The sequence below is a fragment of the Carettochelys insculpta genome, chromosome 33, assembly GCF_033958435.1.
Source record: "Carettochelys insculpta isolate YL-2023 chromosome 33, ASM3395843v1, whole genome shotgun sequence".
Lineage (NCBI taxonomy): Eukaryota > Metazoa > Chordata > Testudines > Carettochelyidae > Carettochelys > Carettochelys insculpta.
In genome coordinates, this window is record NC_134169.1 from 1307099 (window position 1) to 1332312 (window position 25214).

Genomic DNA, 25214 nt, shown 5'->3' on the forward strand with positions numbered 1-25214 from the left:
CTCAGGGCACAGTCAGTACAGGGGTGTTGCCCTTCTGCACAGTAAGGCAGCCAGCACTTGATTGGCCCTGAACCAAAACGTCAGTAAGCAGTAACCAAACCAACCGACCCCCCGACCCAGGGAGGAGGGGGAACAAATAGACGAAAACCATTCCAGCTCTTCCTGTCTCGTCACATGATAGCAGCAGAGTTATTTCCCTGGAGGTATCGTTCGACAACCCCAGCTGTGGGTGCGCAGGGAAGTCAGGGCTCTAACTAGTGCAGCTCTCACCCAGCACAGGCAGGCGAGGGACCATGGCTGGCTTGAATCTCCGCAGTGTTCTGGTGACCGGGGCCAATCGAGGAATCGGCCTGGAACTCGTCAAGCAGCTTCTGGGGAACTCCAGCCCACCGGAGTGGGTCTTTGCCACCTGCCGGGACCCGATGGGAGAGCGAATGCAGGTGAGAATGGGGAGAGGGGCATGGCTGGAGGGGGAAGGAGAAACTACCCAAAGGACTTCCAGTCTCTGAGCACTCGGTGCAGAGACCCACACAGCAGAGCAGGCAGTGACTGCAGACGCTGCTCTGGCTGGAATGTGCAGAGCTGCCCAAATAGTTAGTCCAACCCCTCCCTTGTCTGCCACTGCCTGAGGCCCTCTCTCTTCTCACCTCTGCTCCCACACCCGGCCTGGGAAACTTCAGGCTCAGAGGAGCTTCTAGGTCACGGCACCAGCTCCTTCTGCAGCTGACAAAATCCGCACTCACAGCCAGCTCATGAGAGCTTGCGACACTGCCAGCCTTCATCTGCTGGGAGGGGACTCCCCTTACCACCCGTGGGGGAACTGCCCTCCACCACCTTCCTCCCACTCTCCATTGGTCTCCCTCCTGTCCAACTCCTAGACACGCCTGCTGCTCCCCCATGCCCTGCTCCTCCCCAGCATCCCCATTCCCAAAGGCTCAGCCGCTTCGCACAGTCACTGTGTCTGGCCTCGCTGTGGGACACACATTTGCAGAGGGCACCGAGGGAACACAGCTGGGCTGCTGATGGGGAAGTGATTTGGGTCCATGACTCCATCGCACTGGGTTAGATGATGGCATTGGAAATGCTCAGGGGAAATTAGGAGCCTCCTGCAGCCTCAGAACCCCAGGGCAGGACACTATGAGGAGGCTTTGCAGAGGAAAGCAGTAAGGCCTGAACTTGGTGCCAAGGGGCAGTGGGGATCTGGACTCTGCCCAGCCTGGCCCTGGGCGTGGGCCCAATGTCCATAACCATTAGCTTTATTCTTTCTCAGGAGTTGCAGAACCTGGAGGCCAAACATCCAAACCTGGTGACAGTTGCACTCGGTGGGTGTCCAGCCCCAGGCCCAGAGCTCCCCTCCCCTCTCCCTGCTACACGTTCTCCCTCTTTCATTACACATCCCCCTTCCCAAGCTCTCCTGATCCCCGTGGGGAGAACAGGACCAGAGACAATAATCGCTGAGAGCCCACTGACACCTGACCGAGCTCCAAAGGAGGAATGTACGAATGGATAGTCTGGAGCGTGGGTTGGAGCTCCAGAGGCTGGAAAGCCCCAGAGCCACCACGTGGCAGGACTCTCCTGTGAGAATCACACATGGGCAGCTCTGTCCGGCATTGCCACCTCTGGGATGGATCCCCACCTGTCCAGCTGGGGAATTCTCTCACCTCCAATGCATCACAAGCAATTCTAAATCATCCACTTCCTTTGTCTATGTAAGAGCAACGCCACACGAACGAACTAATCACCGACTCCAGCACACTCACATTTTCTAGGCTACTCAGATTGTCCAAGGAACTGATCATAATTGTCTCTCTGAACTGGCCTTTCCTCTTGTTGCTCCAGCACAGCTCCCCGTGCCTGGACCCAGCAGCAGTCCCCAACCCCCACCTCCTTTCCCCAACCCCTCTCCCACCTCTGAGCCCAATGGAAGAAGCCCTCTGGCCCAGGGGGCCGTGCTGTGGTGGGGGTGACGTCGGAGAGGAGGAATCATGCTCTTGACCCCCTGCTCTGTTGCTGTAGATGTCACAGACCCAGCCAGCATCAAGGCGGCGGCAGCCAGAGTTGAGACACACCTGAAAGGCTCGGGGCTCAATCTGCTGATAAACAACGCTGGGATAGTGAAGTTGAACACGCTGGAGTCAGAGACACCAGAGGACATGGCCCTGGTGTATGCGACCAACGTGACGGGGCCCTTGCTGGTGAGCCAGGTAAGGGCCCTGACAGAGAGCACGTGGCCAGATGCACCAGGGTTTGACAGTGCTTGGGCCAGGAGTCCTCCCTTCCCTGGGTTTGGGTCACTGGATCAATGTGGGGCCTTGGCTGGTAGTACCACAGGCTTCAGGTGGATTATAGGACTTGAACCTCTCAGAAATGAAGACTCACCCCCAGATCCCTGCATGGCCCTGGCTCTGCAGCGCACAGAGCCTCAATCCCTCACTTTTCACACCCAGAGCGTCAGTGCAAGGACAGTGCAATGCACGAGGCCCCAGCTACCTTTCATGAGAAACCTCTGTCTCCCCAACCCTGCCATTGTGTGTAGTGTTAAGTGGCCTCTCTCCATGCCCCCCAGCTGGGGCCCTGCCAGCAGAGGGGCGTCTGTCTCCCCTGGGTCTGAGTGTGACTGCAGAGTGCATCTGTGAGATGGTCTATGGCTGCCCGGGCTGAGTCTCATGGACACAGGGCCACAGCCAGGAACTGGGGGGCCTGGGAACCGTGAGGACAGAAACGTGTCCTTTCTCCTTGACAAATAGTCCCCGGTGGGATGAGCAGCAGGAAGGGGCTACCAGGGCTGTTTCCCTCCTTTACCAAAGGCATCGAGTGCTGGCGAGCATCTGCCTAAAGCCCCTGAACCCCCTGGGCAGCTTGTGATACCCACGAGCGGAGGGCTGGGTGCGAACACCGGCAGCTGCCTGGGTGCGGGAGAGGCCGCTGGTGCCTGCTCGACCCACGCCCTGCCCCCACTCAGCCCCTTCCCCTGATGCCCGACCCACACTGCACCCCCACTCCCGCTGCATCCCCACCCTGAGGGAATTTGTGAGTCACTTGCACGAGGAGCTGGCGCTAAATCGACAGCCTGAAGAATGAGCTTTCCCCTGGGTTCACTCCAAACCCTCCTCAGCGCTGGGTGCTCAGCAGTGATGCCCCCCAAGTAGGCTCACTGTGGCTGCCGAGCCCTGGTGAACCTGAGAATGGTGGTGCACAAGGGGCTGGGGGGCAGGACAGGCTCGGAGGGCTCCAGGCTGGGTAGGTCCGTCACTGGCCTGCGTGCAGAGAGCAAGGCTGGCGTAGGCCGGGGAGACAGGGCTTGTGTGGCCAGGGGCCGGGGGGCTCAGGCATCTGCTCTGCAGCTGGCACAGGTAAGTCAGCTTCACGCCAAGGGCAGGTGGTGGGGAGGTGCCTCAGAACAGGGGCAAGAGATGTGGGGAGGTTCTGTGCCTCTCCCCCGACACCCCGGCTCCTGGCTAAGCCAGATGCTGGAGCTGGATGGGCAACTCAGACGCTTTGCCCTGCCCAGGGGAGGCAGGTGTGGGAGCAGCACACAGCCTGAGTCCCTGAGCCTCGGGGCTCCTGGCCAGGACACGGGGTGGTCCCCACAGGTGTCCACATGACTCTTACCCTGCCCTTTCTCTGGCTTTCAGCCTGGCCTGGGTAAAGCCTCATAGCTGAAGAGCTGCAGCTGAGCCATGTGGGCAGGCGTGGGGAACCGTAGGGACATGAAGGCAGGGACATGAGCTAGGGATCATTGTTGGCCTCTGGCGGGGCATGAGGAGGGTCTGCAGCTCCACACACCTGCCTGCCTGGGGCTCCTGCTTCTGGTCTGCCTAGGGGCTGGGTGTCGGGGGAAGAGCAGAGACCGACCCCATTCTGGTGACCTGCCTCATGACTGCATTGCTACTCTGCTGTCCCCACTGCCCAGGCCTTCCTGCCCTTGCTGAAGCAGGCTGCCCAGGGAAGCCCCCAGACAGGGCTGAGCTGCAGCAAGGCGGCCATCGTCAACATCTCCAGCGAGGGTGGCTCCATCCAGAATGTCTGCGACTGGCATATGGTCCAAATCATCTCCTATCGCTGCAGCAAGGTACAGGGCACACCCAGCAGGGCCTGACTGCTGCTTGGGTTTGCTCCTTCCAGAAATTCATGTCAGTTAGTGCATTCCACATGTTCCCCATCGTACTCCCACCACTCCAGCCTCCAGCACTGTGTTTGCTGGGTCCAGCTCTTCTTCAGCTGCCTGCAATTCCAGTCAGCTTCCCATCAGAGTTCCCGTCTGGTGAGAAAGTTTCTGTTGTGACTGTATCCTGGCAGAGAACTCCCCATGCAGAGATGGGCCAGGGATGGCTCAGCCCCAATGAAGCCAGTCTTGGCACAGGGAAGGGCCACTGCAGAGCTGTTAATTCTACCCCTCCCAGGGTTGGACTTACCCCACTTTGAGACCATCCCCAGTTCAACTCAAGGGGGCCTGGTAAAATGGAATCCAAAGGAGAATCGATGTCACATCTCCACTTTCCCCTACCACCCAGATCCTGCATAACCAAGAATTGCCTCAGCACGGCTCTCAGGTGTGTTCACCTGTCACAGCCCACTGGAAGCCTCTCAGCATCAGTGGCTAGTCAAAGTGCAGCTACCTCTGCATCTCTGTGGCTTGCTGCCCTTCCTGAGAGATTGCAGCTCACACTATTGTTTTCTTTTCACAAGTGTTTTCTAGAAGCTGAGTGCTTGGGGGGCCATCCAGGAGAAATTCAAATGCAGCCCAGCTGATTAGCAGCGCACCCGCAGCTGGCAGGGTGTGTTTTTACTGGTGGTGCCCACACGCACATGCCCTGGTGTACGTGCAATTTATTCTGCACGTGGAAAGATGAAATTAAAAGGAACGCTGCTCTCAGACCCTTGTACACCTGTGGGAGGGTGGGTCATTTCTTAGAGGGCTCACTTCCTCCCCCACATTCTGCTCTCTCTGCTCATGGCTTCTCACCTGCAGGCTGCTCTCAACATGCTCACCAAGTGCCAGGCCTTAGGGCATGGTGGAGATGGGATCCTGAGTGTCGCTGTCCATCCTGGCTGGGTGCAGACAGACATGGGGAGTTCCGGCTCCATCCAGGTAGGTGCCTCGCTGGGAGAGGCCAGTGGTAGGCAAGTGTTATGGGCAGATGTTCATTGTTGGGGGTAATGGCTGTGCTGGAACCCGTCCTACCCTCCACCTCCGCCCTGCACGGAGGGATCGTGTCCCACTCAGATGCCCTCAGGGATTCCATGCTGTGCTCTGGGCTTCCAACTTCCTGCTGCCGCTTGCTTGGTTCCTCGAGCTGCTGGCATCCCAGAGTGAAGGTGAGCAGAGCTGCTGCTGCTGCTGCTGTGGGGTTTTTATGGGCACCAGCTCACAGGTACTTGCATGCAGTCATGTCTGTGCTCTCCACCCAGGATCTTCATGTACCCCAAAGCCCAACTCCTAGCCTGGACCCTGGACCACTTCTACTGCCCACTCTCCAGCCAAGAGCTAAAACCCACTCCAGCTCCCCAGCCCAGATCCTGGACCCCCATCCTCACACCCACCCTCCAGTCCTGAGCACCTTCCACACCTGCATCCCAAATCCCTAATTTCCAGCTTTTCCCTAAAGCCCAAACTCCCAGGCAGAGCCCTCACACTGCTGCACCCCAACCCTCTGTCCCAGCCCAGAGCCCCTCCCCCACTCACACCCCTTGGCCCCACTCCCACAGCATGAATTGTGTTACGTGCACCAGGGTGAAGGTCATGCATCACAACACAGCTGTGTTTTGCACACCCCTCTGCCTTGGGACACACAAGAAAATTCATGCCACTCAGGGGAGGGACAGTTCAAGGGAACTCCAGCTGGGCCAAGGGCTCAACTTGCTCCTGTCTCTGGGCCCCTGGGGTCCTGGGATGCTCCCAAAGTCAGCTCCCCCACCTCACTCTGCTTCCCCCCACCCACAGGCCCCAGTGACGGTGGAGGCGAGTGTCAGAGGGATGCTGCACGTGCTCTCCACGCTCTGCGAGAAGGACAATGGAGGCTTTGTGAACTGGGAAGGGAAAGTTCTTCCTTGGTGAGATGTTCCCAGCCCTGCGCCAAGAGCCCTGGGCCAGGCTTTTCCAGTGACCGTGCTGTCAGCTGTGCCTCTGGCCTCAATAAACCCACTGAGCTAACGCAGGAGGCCTGACTGAGCCTGGCCTGGTCTGTCCTGTCCTGGAAGCCACCGGCTGCACCTGGGTGGAGATGCCATGTGACCACTGGTACCTCCCTCCACAGCCAAAGCCCAGAGCTGGTCTGTGAGGCAGGAGCTTTGGGTGTCCAGCTGGGAGAGGGTGGCTGAGAGTGAGGAAAACACCCAGGACCTCACTGCTGCAGGGAAGAGGCCCAGGGAGAGCTCACGGGCAGTGACACCCCTTCTCCCGCACTTGTGCAGTATATTGAATTAGCCACCCTGAGTTTTCTTGGCCAATGCTACCTAACCTGGGCCAAGAAGCCCCTGCCCCTGAGGCAGCGCAGGGGGCACTGGGAGGGGGAGGCCAGGAGCCTCTGGATACACTGGGTGTCTCTCTTCATCAGTCTGTCATACAGGAGGATTGTCTGGGCGCAGCTGAGAAAGCCAAACCAGGGCAAAATGCTAACACAGTGTGTCCCGGTGTGGGCCAGGGTGTGCCCCAACTGGGGTGGAGCAGGCCACAAGACCTCCCCAACTCTCAGCCCTGCCTCGTTCTGGGCAGGCAGCAGTCCCCATAGGGCCCAGTCCTCCTTATCTGGGCTGCAGGTGGGCAGCATATAGGCCCTGTCCGTGGGGCAGGATTGGCCACATCCCACTTACGCAGTCAAGATGTAAGCCCCAGCCCTAGGTCAGGGCAGGGCCACAGTTGATTAGTCAGGCTCAACCCCTACAGCAGGGCAGGGCACACACAGTCTGTGTAGCAGCCCTGGATCTGGGGCAGGGCTGGGCCGCCTTTAATCAGCCTCAGCACCTTGTTAGCAGCTTGTGTGCAGCCACGACTAACCTGCCTTTGCTTTGAAGTAGCCCAGGCACTTTGAAGTACCGGCGGGTTACGCACTGTGACAGACAAGCTGGCACTTCCAAGTTTGTTGCTTCAAAGTTGCGCGGGGGGGGGCCCGCAGGAATCGAGAACTAGCTTAATGAAGTGCTGCTTTTGTATCACAGCACTTCGTTAGTAATCTCACAACACCCTATTTCCCATGCTCCCTTCCAAGATGGGAGCCAGTGCAAACACAGCCTGAGACAGCCGGGCAGGTTACTGAACTAATTAGAAATAGTGGATGGCTTTTTTCGAGGTCTTTAAGCCTCATTCTACTAGGAATAGTGCCTATTCCAAAAGAGAGAATGGGGGCTGTATGGACAGATAACTGGGGCTCTTTCAAAGAATAGTTTATTCCGAAATAATGCTGCTGTGTCGCCATAGCGCCCGTGTGCTTCAAGGGCTCTAATCTGAACTAGGCTCTCTGGTGTGGGGACGTGCTGTTTTCCAATAGGTTTTGTTTATTCTGGGCCTTCCTTGGTGCGTGAAGGCTTCATTATCAAATGGCCTATTTGGGAGGAATAATTCTGAAATAAGCTGTTCTGAAATAACTCTGTAGTGCAGACAAACCTGCAAAACCTCTGCCCTGGGGAATAACAGTGGTGGTGAACTGGCAATGTGTAAAGACAAATTCCTGATTACAACCAGTCACAGTGTGGGATTATTTCGGGTGTGTCAACACTACAGAGTTTATATATATATATATATACACACACACATATGAGGATACACATGTCATAGAACTGGAAGGGGCCTAGGGAGGTCATTGAGTCCAGTCCTCTGCCCTCCTGGCAGGACCTAACCCCTTCCCTGACAGGTTTTTTTTCTTTTTTAACTCTATATAGGGCTTGTCTACACTGCCTCTCCCTCCCCACTTGGAAGGGAGCATGTTACGTAGGGTGTAGGGAGATTGTTAATGAAGTGCTGTGCTGCACAGGCAGCGCTTCGTTAAGCTAATTCCCCCCCACCAGCAACTCTTTAGTGTCGGCTGGTGTGTAGCTGTGGCTCACCTGCCCGTACTTTGCACTGCCTGGGGTACCCCAAAGTCCCCTGAGTCCTCAAAGTTTGGAGGAGTTTAACACTTTGGAGTTGCCGGGGGCGGGGGAGAATTAGCTGAATGAGGTGCTGCTTATGCAGCACAGCACTTCATTGATGACGTCCTCACGCCCTGCTTACCAGCCTCCCTTTGAAGAAGGGCAGTAGTGGAGACAGACCCATTTGCCCCAGACTCCTAAATGGCTCCCCTCAAGGGCTGAGCTCACCCCCCTGGGTTGAACAGGCCAATGCTCAAAGCACTGAGCTCGCCGGCCTGCAGAGCAGGACCTTGGAAATGAGCAACAGGCGGCTGCAGGGCCCCTGGCCACTGAATGAGATTTCCTCCCCTCCCCCACCAGCCTGGCCTCCCCTTTCAGACTCTCTCACCCATCCCCCACTGCTCTGAGCCCAGCTTGGAGTTCCCCCAGCCCCGGCTGCCCCTTGCCAGCTGTCCTGGGCCCCGCAGTGGGTCCCTCAGATCCTGCCTCTCCCACCCCTCCCCCCACTGCCCTGATCCCCTTGACCCCTCAGACCCTGCCAACCCCCCCCCACTGCCCTTTTCCCCTCCTCCCTCAGCCACAAGCCCTGCCCGGGTTCCCCTTCACACCTCCCACCTCTCCCCTGGCACCTGGCCTCCCCCTCCCTCTGCACTGCAGAGTCACCAGCTGAAACCTTGGGCCCTGCCCAGGGGCTGTGTCAGAACGTCTCCCACCTGCACAATTCATGTCCACTGCAGGGGTTTTGCTTCCCAGCAAGGTTAGGAAATGTTGGTGAGGAAGCAGAAGGAAGCTACAAGAGGGATTTCAGGTGTGTCAGGTCAGCACTGGGGACAGCTGGGGTGAGAGGTGAATTAACACGGGGGTGGGGGCAGAGGTGGGTGTGCCTGGGAGTGAGACGCTCCCTGTCACGCACTTGTGTGTGGACAGACGGAGCTGGGGGGTGTCTCTGCAGCGGCAGGGCTGGGGCAGGAGCTGCTCCCGCAGACAGGGCAGAACGTAGCTCCTGCCGACAGGGAATTGTGTCTGTGTTACAAACGTGCTGGAGGAGCTGGCTGGCACAGGCACCCCCAGAACCACAAAGCTGTGAGGCACAGACTCTCTTCTGGCAGCCACAGCAGCACCTTCCCCACACCCATCACAACTGCCTTTTCCCGAGCTCCAGGCTGTGACTAGATTCTTTCCAACGCTCCTTTTCCATCAGCCTTTACCTTCCCCAGCAGGGAGAGAGATTGCCAAGGGAGGACATACAACAGGGAACCACTGGGCATCTCCTGTTTATGGGGCAGGTATGTTAGCCAGCTAAGCCACAATCGTCTCCTTGTTATCTTACTGCTTCCTGATAGGAAGGTAACTGTGTTCGTCTGTGTCTTAAACCAAAAAACAGCCCTGTAGCACTTGAAAGAAATGTGTTTTTGTGGGGCCAACCCACACGGCTGGACTGCCCACAACACCACCTTCCCATTCCCCAGCACAGACATTGTGCCGGAGGGAAGCTGGAGTTGCTGCCCAGAGGACATTGAGGACGGGAAGAGTTAAAATGCCCCTTTCATTTATTGTGCCCTCTGCAGTGTACAGGTCAGAAACCACCAATCTCCCCTCCTCTCTCCCCACCTGCCCCAGTGCCAGGATCCCACAGGACACTGAGGATGGGAGGAGTTCGGGTTTTTGTGTTTTTTATGTGTCTTTCGTGTTCCAGACCCTTGGGGTGCGTTTGCAGAGGGGGCTGCCAGGGGCAGGACATGAGCCCTGCAGGGCACTGGTGGGTGTGTCTGTGACATCACAAGGGCCTTTGGAAGAACCTCAGGGTTTGTTCTGTTTGAGACCTCCTGAGGCCCCTTCCAGTTCTATGACATGTGTATACTCATATGTATAAATAAATATATATATATATATATATATATATATATATATATATAAACTCTGTAGTGTCGACACACCCGAAATAATCCCATACTGTGACTGGTTGTAATCAGGAATTTGTCTTTACACATTGCCAGTTCACCACCACTGTTATTCCCCAGGGCAGAGGTTTTCCAGGTTTGTCTGCACTACAGAGTTATTTCAGAACAGCTTATTTCAGAATTATTCCTCCCAAATAAGCCATTTGATAATAATGCTTTCACGTGACAAGGAAGCCCCAGAATAAACAAAACCTATTGGAAAACAGCACGTCCCCACACCAGACAGCCTAGCTCAGGTTAGAGCCCTTGAAGCACACGGGCGCTATGGCAACACAGCAGCATTATTTCGGAATAAACTATTCTTTGAAAGAGCCCCAGTTACCTGTCCATACAGCCCCCATTCTCTCTTTTGGAATAGGCACTATTTCTCGTACAAAGAGGTTTAAAGACCTCAAAAAAAGCCATCCACTATTTCTAAATTAGTTCAGTAACCTGCCTGGCTGTCTCAGGCTGTGTCTCCACTGTGACTATCCTCCAGTCTCTTTCATGGAGTACTGGAAGTGGAAGGGACCTCACGAGGTCTTTAAACCTCATTCTATGAGAAATAGTGCCTATTCCAAGAGAGAGAATGGGGGCTGTATGGACAGGTAACTGGGGCTCTTTCAAAGAATAGTTTATTCCGAAATAATGCTGCTGTGTCGCCATAGCGCCCGTGTGCTTCAAGGACTCTAATCTGAACTAGGCTCTCTTGTGTGGGGACGCGCTGTTTTCCAATAGGTTTTGTTTATGCCGGGGCTTCCTTGGCGCGTGAAGGGGTTCTTATCAAATGGCTTATTTGGGAGGAATAATTCTGAAATAAGCTATTCTGAAATAACTCTGTAGTGCAGGCAAACCTGGAAAACCTCTGCCCTGGGGAATAACAATGGTGGTGAACTGGCAATGTGAAAAGACAAATTCCTTATTATAACCAGTCACAGTGTGGGATTATTTCGGGTGTGTCGACACTACAGAGTTTATATGGGAACTTCTCAAATTGGAGACTTTCTGTCTCCTTCTGCCCTTCAGTCCCACTTGTGCAACTCTACACAACCCCTTTGGTTTATTATCTGCCATTAATAATTATCTGCCATTCAGCGCAGAGCCGGTGCAGTCAGTAGAACACTTTACAAGCAATTGTCTAACCCGCCAGTGCTTCAAAGTGCCTGGGCTACTTCAAAGGAATGGCAGCTTAGCCGTGGCTGCACACAAGCTGCTAACAAGGTGCTGAGCCTGATTAAAGATGGCCCAGCCCTGCCCCAGAGCCAGGGCTGCTACACAGACTGTGTGTGCCCTGCTCTGCCGTAGGGGTTGAGCCTGACTCATGAACTGTGGCCCTGCCCTTACACCTTGACTACCTATGTGGGACGTGGCCAATCCTGCCCCAGGGCCAGGGTCCATCGCCAAAGTCCCTTGAGTTCTCAAAGTTTGGAGGAGTTTAACACTTTGAAGTTGCCGGGAGCGGGGGAGAATTAGCTGAATGAAGTGTTGCATATGCAGCACAGCACTTCATTGATGACGTCCTCACGCCCTGCTCACCAGCCTCCCTTTGAAGAAGGGAAGTAGTGGAAAGAGACCCATTTGCCCCAGACTCCTAAATGGCTCCCCTCAAGGGCTGAGCTCACCCCCCGGGTTTAACAGGCCAATGCTCAAGGCACTGAGCTCGCCGGCCTGCAGAGCAGGACCTCCCAAGGGGCCTTTTTGGAAATGAGCAACAGGCAGCTGCAGGGCCCCTGGCCACTGAATGAGATTTCCTCCCCTCCCCCACCAGCCTGGCCTCCCCTTTCAGACTCTCTCACCCATCCCCCACTGCTCTGAGCCCAGCTGGGGGTTCCCGCAGCCCCGGCTGCCCCTTGCCAGCTGTCCTGGGCCCCACAGTGGGTCCCCTCAGATCCTGTCCCTCCCACCCCTCCGCAGAGCCCTGATCCCCTTGTCCCCTCAGACCCTGCCAACCCCCCCACTGCCCTTTTCCCCTCCTCCCTCAGCCACAAGCCCTGGCCGGGTTCCCGTTCACACCTGCCACCCGTCCCCCCTGGCACCCGGCCTCCCCCTCCCTCTACACTGTTTGTCACCCACTGAGGTCTTGGGCCCTGCCACAGGCTGTGTCAGAACAGAGACAGCCCGTGGGTGCAGCCCCTGCCTGGAGAGATCCTGCTTCTGTGTCTTCACGTGCCGCTTCTTCCAGAAGTGACGTGGTAATGAGCTGTCCTGGAGATGTGGGTAATGTGGGTAAGTGTAAGGTAATGCACATTGGAAAAAATAACCCAAATTACACGTACAACATGATGGGGTCAAATTTAGCTATGACAGATCAGGAAAGGGATCTTGGAGTTATAGTGGATAGTTCTCTGAAGACATCCACGCAGTGTGCAGTGGCAGTTAGTAAGGCAAATAGGATGTTAGGAATTATTAAAAAAGGGATAGATAATAAGACAAAAGATATCATACTTCCCCTATATAAAACTATGGTACGCCCACATCTTGAGTACTGCGTGCAGATGTGGTCTCCTCACCTCAAAAAAGATATATTGGCATTTGAAAAGGTTCAGAAAAGGGCAACTAAGATGATTAGGGGTTTGGAACGGGTCCCATATGGGGAGAGGCTAGAGAGACTGGGACTTTTCAGTCTGGAAAAGAGGCGATTGAGGGGCGATATGACAGAGGTATATAAAATCATGAATGGTGTGGAGAAAGTGAATATAGAAAAATTATTTACCTTTTCCCATAATACAAGAACTAGGGGACACCAAATGAAATTGATGGGTAGTAGGTTCAAAACTAACAAAAGGAAATTTTTCTTCACACAGCGCCCAGTCAACCTGTGGAACTCCTTGCCGGAAGAGGCTGTGAAGGTCAGGACTCTATTAGGGTTTAAAAAAGAGCTTGATAAATTTTTGCAGGTTAGGTCCATAAATGGCTATTAGCCAGGGGTAAAGTATGGTGCCCCAGCCTTCAGTACAAGGGCAGGAGATGGATGGCAGGAGATAAATCACTTGATCATTGTCTTCTGTTCTCCTTCTCTGGGGCACCTGGCATTGGCCACTGTCGGCAGACGGGATACTGGGCTGGATGGACCTTTGGTCTGACCCAGTATGGCCATTCTTATGCTCTTATGATGCAAATGAGGCATGGATGGAAATGTTCTGTACCTCATTAGCATATGGGCGCATTATGTGGAGTCCAGAAGAAGCTCTTCCAGACTCCAAAATACACGTTCAGACGTGCAGGGCACGGGGATCTTACAGAAGGAAACGCTCCTTCCAGAAGCCCCCTCTTCCTCAGTTTTTCTTTCCTTTTTTATTCATTAATTTTTAGTCATTTCATTTTTTAATTCCTCATGAGGGCTGTTCAGTATTTTCACATTATTGATGCATTTGGGGACAAAATTCTTTGAGACAAGATTCCAACATTTAATCTCCTCCTCATAATGCCATACCAAAACTAATTATTTTCTCCAGGTCAGACTGGGGGAGGTCTCGGGGGGGGGCGAGCTATTTTGTAGCATCACAAAGCAAGCAGTTCTGTCACACCTTAAAGATGAACACATTCCTGTATGAGGGAAAGAGCTAAGTGGTAGTTTCATTCATGGTCACAGTTAGATTATTGCTTTGGTAAGGGGGCTGATAATAGGAAGATGGGTCCTCGAGCCTGAAGGTGTGTGGCCACCACCAGAAGAACTGTGGAACATGCAGCAGGGCCAAGGGATGGGAGGGAAGCTGGAACATGCATGGAACGAACTGTGATCTTCCCTTTCCTTTCAGAGATGGGGGTTCATGATGTCCTCATGCCACAATGTCTGGCTGTGTGTTTTCTTTTAATCATTCTCAGTTCTCCATAATTCCTTACACGCATTGCTGGTTAGGAAACTTTCTCCGCTATTAATCTTTGTGCCTATATATGCTGTATGGTACTTCTATCTTTCCCAAATCCCATGTGCTTGTCTGCTAGATGTTCTTTTAGCAGTGATCTCAATCGCTCCATCAGTATCATCATCAGCACCTTGCCTTGATGATTCATTAGTGCAATAGTTCTGTGCACTTCCTTTCTTCTGTGTTGTCACTAGCACAGACCTTCTCCATTCCTTAGTGGCCTTTCCTTCTTTCCTTGCGACGCTACAGAGTTGGTGTATTTCCTGAATCACACTGAATCATACTTTCTGTGCTCTGTTTGATCATCTCTCCCATGAGCTTATCATTTCCAGGGCTTTTGTTTTTCTTTAGTCGTCTCACTGCTCTTTCTACGTCCTCCTTCTAAATATCAGATGTAGCTCTGCTATCTGCACACTCCTGACCCCTGCAGGCCCCAACTCTTGGGCCTGACCAGCTTTGATGGAGTTTGGATCTTGTAATGCATGGGAGGAAGCTGAGCTTGTTCTGGGTGGAGTCACATGGACCAGGCAGGTAAAGGCCGTGTTTACACTAGTCCCAAACTTCAAAATGGCCACGCAAATGGCCATTTCGAAGTTTACTAATGAAGCACTGAAATGCTGAAATGCATGAGCAGACGGGAATAAGGGGACTTCGAAGTAGGTGGGTTCTTTTCAAAAAGGAGCCCCATCTGGATGAGCCACGCAGCAGCAAGCCACGTCAATTTTGAAGTGCGGCGGCTGCCCGCATGCTAATGAAGAGCTGAATATGCATTTCAGTGCTTCATAAGTAAACTTCAAAATGGACATTTGCGTGGCAATTTCAAAGTTTGGGGCTAGTGTAGACGTGGCCAAAGAGTGGTGAAGGACTAAGCCCAGCCGCACCAGCACCCTGAGATCATGAATCTCACTCCAACCAGGAGGGACTGTGGGGAAGTCCTTGGCAAGGTGAAGTCAGGTGCAGCTGGTGTGTGGGGCTGTTTGGTTTACTTTTGTCTAAAATTGTGAGAAGTGACATTTGCTTTTTCTCAGAAGATGGGTTTGTTTTGCAAGGCCATCTGTTGCTCAGGGAGCAAGAAGTCTTGAGTTGAACTCCCTGATGCTCCCTCCAAAGAGTGTGTTTGTTGCTGTCCCTGACCTTGCGTTGCCGACATTTTTCTTACCCACAGTGTGGTTTGTGAACTGTCCTGAGTGTGTAGTTGGTTTCTTGCTTCAAAGCTGTGAGGAGAGCTTGGAAATGACCTTGGAAAGGTGAAGTTAGGTGTAGTGTTTATCAGAGCACTGGGGGTTTATTGAAACCTGATTCTGTGGAAAGCCCAGTGCTTCATTTACAAGAAGGGCTTGTTGGTCTAGGGGTATGATTCTCCCTTAGGGTGGGAGAGGTCCTGGGTTCAAATCCCAGACAAGCCCTTGTTCTACCATTGTCTTATAGCTGACCCAAACAGCTCAGGGACTCATCTCATCTTGCATGATTTTCCTCTGTTCATTTGCTCAGTGTAATGGAACAGCCAATTGCTTCTGGGTGGCTCAGCTCTATCAAGATATGGTTCTGCCAGTGACTCCACCTCTCCTGTTCAGTGTGGCAGCCCCTCTTGCTGGTAGAAGCTGCAACTATCCAGCTTCTGACTCACCCTTTTGTCTGGATGACTTGGCGTTTCTCCCTTCTGAGCTACAGTCCTTCATTTCTCTGGCACTCCCAGTCACCCAGACAATCCTCTCATTCCCCGCCACAAGCCTCATCTATGCCCTCAGTGGAGTTGGTGGAACCCAGGCGCACCCTCCCTCTGGTTGCAGCTCAGCAGGGACCCTACACTGACCGCTTCTGAGCTTTTTCCTCCCACCTCTCCCTGCTCCTTCCCTGGACTGCTTCCTAGAACTCCCACTTCACTTCTGTGCACTGGCTATGAACCCTCAGCCATTCCAGTGTTAGGAATGTGCCAGCAGGAACTCAATGCTGCTGAAGCAGCAATGAAGGGTCCTGTGGTACCTTATAGACTAACAGAAAAATTTAGAGCATGAGCTTTCGTGAGTTAACTCACTTCTTCAGATGCTGGTCCTGGAAATCTGCAAGGCCAGGTATAAATAGGCCAGAGCAAGGCTGGGGATAACGAGGTTAGCTCAGTCAGGAAGGCTGAGTTGTATTGTCATCAGTAGATCTGGAGGTGTGAACTCCAAGAGAGGGGAAGCTGCTTCTGTATTTAGCCAGCTATTCACAGTCTTTGTTTAATCCTGAGCTGAGGGTATTGAATTTGCAGATGAATTGTAGCTCAGCAATTTCTCTTTGGAGTCTGGTCTTGAAATTTCTTTGCTGTAGGATGGCTACTTCTAAATCTGCTACTGTGTCCTGGGAGATTGAAGTGCTCTCCTATGGGTTTTTGTATATTGCCATTTCTGATGTCTGAGTTGTGTGCATTTATTCTTTTATGTAGAGACTGTCCAGTTTGTCTGATGTATATGGCAGAGGGGCATTGCTGGCACATGATGGCATAAATTACATTGGTAGATGTGCAGGTGAACAAACCCACGATGGTGTGGCTGATCCAGTTAGGTCCTGTAATGATGTTGCTGGTGTGTATATGTGGGCAGAGCTGGCAACGAGGTTTGTTGCATGGATGGGTCCCTGAGATAGAGTGACTTTGGTGCGGTGTATAGTTGCTTGTTAGGATTTGTTTTAGGTTGGCAGGTTGTCTGTGAGCAATGATAGGTCTGCCTCCCAAGGCCTGTGAAAGTGTGGGATCGTTGTCCAGGATGGGTTGTAGATCTCTGATGATGTGCTATAGAGGTTTTAGCTGAGGACTGTAGGTGATGGCTAGTGGTGTTCTGTTGGTTTCTCTCTTGGGCTTGTCCTGTAGCAGGAGGCTTCATGGCACACGTCTGGCTCTGTTGATTTGTCTTCTCACTTCCTCAGGTGGGTATTGCAGTCTCAAGAATGCTTGGTGCAGATGCTGTAGGTGTTTGTCTCTGTCGGAGGGGTTGGAACAAATGCGGTTATATCTAAGTGCTTGGCTGTAAATGATGGATCGTGTGGTGTGTCTGGGATGGAAGCTGGAGGCATGAAGGTAGGCGTAGCGGTCAGTGGGTGTACGGTACAGGGTGGTACTGATGTGTCCATTGGGTCCATTGATGTGTCCAATGCTGCTGAAGGCTGGGAGGAATGTGTCTCCCAGAGATCATTTGCATGAGCGTATAAAGGGGTGCATATGTGATACCTTGCAAACAAAGGCTGATGGGTAGCAAGGAAGCAATGAGCATTGTCTATTTTAAACACATTCTTGTAAAATCACAATTTATGCTCACACTTAGCATAACAATTGTGAAATCTCACCAATGCTCCAAGTTGTTGAGGGGGACAGGGCAGTCATCGTAACTGCACAAGACATGGATTGCACAGGGCTCCCCTGCTTTAAAACATTATAAAAGAAAAAGTAGAGAAGTATGGATTGAGCTAGTTATCTGAATGCTTTTGTCATATTGTTCTAAACCTGATAAAGAAATTAGTGAAAACTAGTGTTTTAAGGGTAGTTAAAGTCACCAAGAGCTGTAATTATTGGACTGAGTCTCAGGGGAAATTTTTAGCAAATAGACTGACTAGCAGTTGGTTATTAGCTCCAGAAGTGGATGGGTGCAGCAGCTGAAAGGGAGCAAACTGAATGCTGGACCAGTGCAAAGATGGCTTTGGCTCAGGTTCGATGAGGGAATGCATCAGTGTGATGTGTGGAGTCTGCATAAAATACATACTTGATGGGTCACTTTTCAACCTTTGTCATCTGAAAGCTAAAACCAAGATGCTTGAGAGGCTCATCCTTGAAGCCTTTTTTGCTGATGACTGTGCACTTGTGACACACAAGGAATCTGATCTCCAGCTCATTGTCAACAAGTTTGCTGATGCCCCTTGCTTCTTTGGTTTGACCATCAGCCTAGGAGAGACTCAGGTACTGTTTCAACCAGCTCCAAGATCTGTTGCTCTTCCCCCACTTCAAACTTAACTAAAGGAACAGAGAGTTAGGAACAGTAGAGGAGTTCAAGGACCTTAACAGGCAGTGATGTCTCTCTTCACAAACAAATCCATGCAAGAATCTGCAAGGCCACCCAAGCAATTAAGACATGTTTTCAGAGGCTTTTCTACAGAGCATCAGACAGTCTTGACACCTCCAGTTCTACAGCCCCTTCTACTTGGAGTTCTGCTGAAGCCTGTGATTGAACCAAGGACCTTTAGAATTTCAATCTAACACTCTCCCTACAGAGTTACTTCAGCCACTCCTCCAGCTGTTGTGAAGCCCTTCCATGTCAGTTGGGGATAATTTGATCAGCCATCCCCAGCAAGAAATAAGTGATGGCAAGTGGCCATGCCTGCTTCCCTCAGCTTGACTCTCTTCATTGTCCTTTCCTACTTTATTTCCCACATTGACCCAATGGTCACAGGGGACTGCAGCACATTGATGGTGGGGAAGCAGCTGGGATGTGACATGACACCCTAGAGCCAAAAGGATCCGACTGCCTTCTGCTAACAGGATCCTGGCGTGACCTGCTGGTGGCCAAGCTTTCGGGGAGGGGAAGGAAATTGGCAGGGCTACTCTTGTGTGAAAGGGCTAAGAGTTACAAAGATGAAGCAGGTGTTTGCCGATGAAAGTTTATGCCCCACAATATCTCTCAATCTGAAAGCTTCTTCAGGACTTCTTGTTGTTTTACTGAAACAAAGCACCCCCGAGATGATCCTTTGAAGAAGTGACCTGTAGGAATGAAGGACCCAATTCTGAGACTGCCTGAGGGAAGTTGGGAGAGACTAATTTCCCAGAGGAAGGTGAAATCTCAAACAACCAGCTGGTTTGATCTTCTAAAAGTGAAGGTCTCTGCCAGACTCTCAGCCTGTTTCCTTCACCTCTTTTGGCCTCCCTGACTTTTGCAGTTAGGTAACTAAAAGCAGGGAATCACCTGAAAATTGGCTTCACCCCATGACTTTAGCATTGTGAGCACCACGTTCAAAGCAGCAGAGCTAGCTAATTGACTCACGCACAGCCGATAGCCTGTATTTTCATTGGTGGTGCCGATCCGCACATGCTTCGGTACTCATTGTCTGTTTGTCCCATCCCTCCCCTTGGAAGGCCAGGTCATTTCTACAGGGCTCATTCCTGCCCCCACACTCTGCTGTCTCTGCTCATGGCCTCTCGCCTTCACGCTGCTCTGAACATGCTCTCCAAGTGCCAGGCCTTGGGGTATGGTGGAGACAGGCTCCTGAGTGTCGCTGTCCATCCTGTCGGGGTGCAGATGGACATGGGGAATAGCAGCTCCATCCAGGTTGGTACCTCCCTGGAAAAGGCCAGAGGCAGCCAAGTGTAGCCCCATGAGGCGGATGTCCTCTCTTCCTGCCAGAAAGGTGGGCATGAGGGAACACACCAGCGAGGCTTTTGACATCACCATTATCATCAATCATGGGCTCAGCACCCATTGGTCTCCAATGCCTCCATCACTATTTCCTTGGTGTCGGTAGATGAGCTCCACGCCAATTTACGATATCATCTTCCCATTTTCTCTGGGCTCTGCCTCTCCTATTCAAACCGACCATTATGCCGAATATCAGGGTCTTGATTTTCAATTCATTGTTCCTTTGGATAATAAGCCCGAATAGCTGTAACTTCCATTGTGGAACCTTCTAGGGCAGGTTCTCTTTGGTTGTGTCGTCCGATGGAATACCTCATTGTTGACCTTCTCCGTCTATCAAAGCTGCAGCCTGTGGTTGAGGAGGTGGAAAAGTGGGAGCCTGTGGAGGCTACAAAGACAGGGGAACTGTATGAGCTGCAGGCCAGGACAATGCTCATCACAGTCACCTCCTGGATGGGTGAGGGTTGGGAAAGTGGCACTTGGCTGGGCCAGAAAAAAGGCAGTGGCCAGGAGGAAGAGGCTGGCAGGAAGGGTTTTACCTGGGGTGGGTCAGAGAAGAGGCAGTTCCCTTCATTCCGAGCCAGTGTTGGGTGAGACGTGGCACTCATGTCTCTCTGTTACAGGGTTGTGATCTAAGCAGAGGCAGGGGAAGAGGGAGCTTTGTTCCAGGCCTTACCCCAGGTCCATGCCTTAGGGTTTTCCTTTTGACCGTGCAGAGGCAATGGCTGAAAGGGTTTAAGGGACAGCACGGTCCCTGTGTGCCCCACCCCTGAGAATGACTGGAACAGCTCCCCCTCTCTGAACTCTCCAGCACAGCCCAGTGGTTCTGCAAAGCAGGTGAGAGGCTGCCAGAAATATTTGGCCAGGCACCACTGACTGCTGCTTCCCTAACGTCCATTTCCCTGGCAGGCACAGGGCCAGGGGAGCCACAGTGCCTTGCTGGGATGTTTCTCCTAACTTATGTGGGTGTTGTCAATGACAAAGGGACATGAGGGGAGAGTATCTCTTCTTGTCCTGCCTTGCCCCACAGGCAGAGGTTGCCACGTTCCCAAGGCCTGTCACAGCTGCCTTTCTCCAAACTCCAGGTTGTGGTTGGATTCTTTCCAACACTCCTCTCCCATCATCCTTTTCCTTCCACATCAATGACTGGCCTCGCCAAGGAAGGTCTCCTCTGTTCCACAGGCAGACACAGGAAATCTTTAAGAGAGACGTATGGCAAGGAACCCCTGGGAGTTGAACTCCAGATCACCTGTGAACTAGCAGGTGTGTTAAAGCAGCTAAGACACAGTGTTTCTCTGAGAAAAGCTCTCTTTGGTGTCAGGGAAGTAGCTGTGTTAGTCTGTATCTTAACAATCAGAAAACAGTCCTGGGTTCTTAACACCACTGCCACCCTGTCATAGCTCCTTCCCCATCTAACAAGATAAATGCAGAAGTGGGGGCCAGCAAAAGTACCTCCAAAACCTTATCTACTAGGTTTTGGTATAAACTGCCCCCCAAAAATCCTAAAAACCTTAGATTTGGGGTATAAAATTTGCTGCCACCACTCAAGTAAGAATAAGGAAACCAGGGAGAGACTACTTGGGAAATCTCAGCCCCAAAAGTAAAAACCAGGACACAAACATTAACCAATACCAGGTTAATAAAAAGAAAAAAGAAAGAACTTTTATTATTACAATATTTGTGTTGCAAGCCTCATGACTAGATGGAAGAGTCACAAAGTAAAACAGATGGGGAGTCTCCACCATGGGCCTAGAACTTAGTTACAAGGAGAGTAAAGGAACATTTATAAAAAGTGCACAGACATCAGATCCCACTTCCCAAATCAGAAAACAATAAAGCCTAATGGATCTATTGAAACTTTACCCTACTTACAGAAGATTGGAGGGCCTGTTCTTGGAGGGAGATACCCTCATGGCTGGAAAGAAGAAGAAAGAACAGAGAACAGAAGTTGGAGGAGCCGAAATTGAATTCTTACCTACATTCCTTTTGGCCAACCCCACCTGGGTGAGGAGGTTAACCCTTTTACTCCCAGGCTGCTGGCTAACCCTCATGATCATAACAGGCACTTTAAAGACTAATGAAATAATTGATGAAGTGATGAGCTTTAGTGGGACTGACCACCACGGACTGCCCACAACAACACTTTCCAAGTCCCCAGCACAGACATGAGGGGAGCGGGAGTTGCAGCCTGGAGGACACTGAGGATGGGAGGAGTTGTTGGGTGTTTTATGTGCCCTTTTTGCTCCAGAGCCTGAGAGTGTGTTTACACAAGGGGCTGTCAGGGGCAGGACAGGAGCCCTGCAGGGCAGGGGTGGTTGTGGCAGTGAGATCACAAGGGCCTTTTGAAGAACCTTAGCTGATGGGTTAAAAGAGGCTGTGAAGCTGTGACCTCAGACAGTGCAGAACAATGGATGGACGGGACAGTCTGTAGGACAGGGGCCATCTCATAGACCCTCCCCAGGGCTTTGTCCCAGGGAGTCTCCTTCTTGAGAGCTCTGCCCTGGAGGCTGGAGAGAGAATTCAGGATAAGGAATGTGAGCACGAGGAGGAGCCTTTTGGCGTCTTCTCCTTTCCCACCATGAACTGCGCTGGACGGCAGACGTCTGTGTGGGGAAGGTCAGAGTCTGATCCAGCTGGTGCTGGGCAAAGCGAAGGCAGGGAAAACACTCGGTTAAGGTTCTGCAGTCCCCAATGATACTAAATAGCAGAAGTGAATGAGGGTCCTCCTTCCAGCTCCCTTGGCCTAGTGCTGTTCAGTACAACAGTCTGTGAGCCACTGATGTCCCTTGCTCTGGAGAGGAGCAAACAGGCCTAAACAGAACACACACCACACAAAACTCTCTTCAAAAGTGCAGTGTAGCCAGCAGGTGCCTCTGACCTTCAACTTGGGCTGCAAGAAACAGAGCCCTGAATGGTGGCCTGCACCCCTCCCCAAATGCTTCTTACACCTTTGGATAGGCTGGCATTGCACGCTGGGCACCTCTCACCAGCATGTGAACCCTCAGAACATCCATTGTGGGTCAGAACAAAGGTCCCTTCAGCCCCATGTCCTGTCAGGGCCAACACCAGGGGCTGCAGAAGGTCGCAGCCCGGCACCCCCGGGAGCTGAACCCAGCAGCTCCTTTGCACTCCTTTCAGCTGTGGAGCAGGAGATATGTCCCAAAGAGGCTTTTCCCAGCTGCTGAGAAGCACAGAAGAACTCAGGGCTTGCCCAGCGGGGAACAGTTGAATGGAGACCTGCCCCAGGCCCTGTGGCTGGATCTATTGCTGTCAGGGGCAGAGAAACATTCCTTCCCCCTGGGCAAGTATCTGCTCTTTTCCCAGATGTGCACTGCCCAGCAAAGGAGCTGGGAGAGACCAGAGCACTGCATCAAGGTTTGGGGAACCAGCAATTCACTCAGAGGCAGCTGCACCTGTGCCTGACCTCAGCTGAGTCTGGGCTGCCCCCTCCTTGCCAGGGAACTACACCCCTGGTTGTGTTTGGGACCCTGCTGAGCTCCAGGCAGCAGCACTGCAGGGGGGAGAGGTGAGTGGAGCTGACACTGGAGTCAGGCTTGGCACTTTCAGGGCAAATGAAATCATCCCACCCCCACCTCTGCCAGCTGGAGCTCAGTTCAGCCTCACAGAGGTGTCCTGTGCTTGGAGGCAGCAGGCTCAGCTGTGGTGGAAGTAGCATCCCACAATAGGGCTGGAAATCAACAAAGAAAGATGCGATGAGGATGGGATTTGAACCCATGCGTGCAGAGCACAATGGATTAGCAGTCCATCACCTTAACCACTCGGCCACCTCATCTTCTCCTGTTGCAAGTTTTTCATATGTCCCAAAGTCAACCCTACCAGGAACCTTTCTGCAACTCACTGGTGTGCCAGGGACACAGGATGGGCAGATTTGGCCCGGCAGTGCTACTCTCACTCCTGTTCCCTGCAGTGCGGCTTCCTGGGGTGAGCAGGGCCCCAAACACAGCCGGGGTGCAGCACCCCAGCCAGACATGGGGACGAGGTGGGGGCAGCCCTGGCTCAGCTGCAGCCACTCACATGGGCAGCTACCTCTGAGAGAAGGGCCTGTCCCTCAGGCTGGCTCAGGGGCTCTGATCTCTCCCAGCAGCTGGGATGAGCTGGGCTGTGCACAGCTGGGAAAGGGGCAGACACTTGCCTGTGGGGTTGAATGTCACACTCCCCTCTCTCTGACACTGAGAGCAATAGATCAGTCTGCAGCACCAGCAACAGGGCCTGAGGCAGGTGTCCATGTGGCTGTCCCACCCTGGAGCCCCTGGGGTCCCTGCTCAGCAGTGCCCTCAGAAAGGCTCTTAAGATATAACATAAGAACATAGCTGCCCTTACCCAGTCGATAAGGTGAACATAAGAACGGCCATACTGAGTCAGAGCAAAGGTCCATGTAGCCCAGTATCCTGTCTGCTAACAGTAGCCAGTGCCAGCTGCCCCAGAGGAGGTGAACCGAAGACAACGGTCAAGCGATTTGTCCCTTGCCATCCGTCTCCCGCCTTCCACAAAAGGCTCAGCACCATACTTTACCCCTTGCTGACAGCCATCTATGGACCTCACCTCCAAATATTTATCAAGCTCTTTTTTAAACTCTGTTCGAGTCCTGGCCTTCACAGCCTCCTCTGGAAAGGAGTTCCACAGGTTGACTGTGCCCTGTGTGAAGAAAAACTTTCTTTTATTAGTTTTGAACCTGCTACCCATTAATTTCATTTGGTGTCCTCTCCTTCTTACATTATGGGAACAAGAAAATAACTTTTCTGTATCCACTTTCTCCACTCCATTCATGATTGTATCTACCTCTATCATATCGCCCCTCACTCTCCTCTTTTCTAGACTGAAAAGTCCCAGTCTCTGTTGCCTCTCCTCATGTGGGACCCCTTCCAAACCCTTTATCATTTTAGTTGCCCTTTTCTGAACCTTTTCTAACGCCAATATATCTTTTCTGAGGTGAGGAGACCACATCTGCACACAGTACTCAAGATGTGGGGATACCATAGATTTATAAAGGGGAAGTATGATAGTCTTATTTCACCCACTGCCATTTTCTCCCTCCCCTGCGTACAACACCACTTACAGCCGTGGAAGCTCACAGCTTTCAATCAGAGTTCCCATCCGGTGAGGAACTTTCTCTTGTGCCTGTCTCCCGCCAGAGAAATCCCCATGCAGTGATGGGCCGGGTGCAGCTCAGCACCAGTCGAGACAGTGTTAGCTCAGGGAAGGGTCACTGAGGAGCTGTTAATTCTACCCCTTTCTAAGGGTGGGCATACCCCATTTAGAGACCATCCCCAGTTCAACTGAAGGGGCGCCAGATCCTCACTGCATCTGGAAAAGTTATGGGAAAACCAAGAGGAGCATCCATGTCTCTTTTCCACTTTTCCCTAACCAACCAGACCCTGCATAACCGAGAGCAGCCTCAGCACAGCTCTCAGGTGTGCTCACCTGTCACAGCTCACTGGAGGCCTCAGCATCAGTGGCTTATCAAAGGGCAGCTATACCCGCATCTCTGTGGGTTGCTGTCATCATTGAGAGCATGAGAGAGTGCAGCCCACAGGAGTGTTTTGTTCTCACGAGTGCTTCCCAGAAGCTGAGTGCTTGAGTGGCCATCCAGGAGAAATTCAAATGCTGCCCAGCTGATTAAAAGAGCACCCAGAGCTGGCAGCATGTGTTTTTATTGGCGGTGCCCGTCCACACATGTCTCAGTGGTCATAACATCGTTCATGTTCATAATCCGTCTTTATCACTTCCCTTCCTCATTTAGCACCTGCACCATTCTTGTCAGCTTCTTCTCATCATCTTTAATGAGAACTATATCATCCACGAACCTCAGCTTGTAGATTATCATCCCGAGCAGCTATTCCGTCTACTTTTTCCGCCATCTTGTCAAGATGCATGATGAAGATACTTTTTATAACCAAATGCCCATCCCTCCACACATTCTTACCTATGCCTGTGCATTCTTGTTG

The 25214-nt window shown here is 52.4% G+C and overlaps 1 protein-coding gene and 2 non-coding genes across 3 annotated transcripts; 2 read left to right on the forward strand and 1 right to left on the reverse strand.

The window, feature by feature from the left end:
* Positions 1 to 217: 217 nt before the first annotated feature.
* On the forward strand, positions 218 to 6149 carry LOC142005142 (C-signal-like). The gene is made up of 6 exons (XM_074982831.1): positions 218 to 440; positions 1271 to 1322; positions 2017 to 2204; positions 3914 to 4072; positions 4973 to 5092; positions 5945 to 6149. The coding sequence occupies exons 1-6, from the start codon at positions 294 to 296 to the stop codon at positions 6056 to 6058; spliced, it is 780 nt and encodes a 259-aa protein (XP_074838932.1). The 5' UTR covers positions 218 to 293; the 3' UTR covers positions 6059 to 6149.
* Positions 6150 to 15207: 9058 nt separating this feature from the next.
* On the forward strand, positions 15208 to 15279 carry TRNAP-AGG (transfer RNA proline (anticodon AGG)). The gene has a single exon. It is a non-coding gene; the product is annotated as a tRNA-Pro (tRNA).
* A 7680-nt stretch (positions 15280 to 22959) lies between these two features.
* On the reverse strand, positions 22960 to 23041 carry TRNAS-GCU (transfer RNA serine (anticodon GCU)). The gene has a single exon. It is a non-coding gene; the product is annotated as a tRNA-Ser (tRNA).
* Positions 23042 to 25214: the final 2173 nt, after the last annotated feature.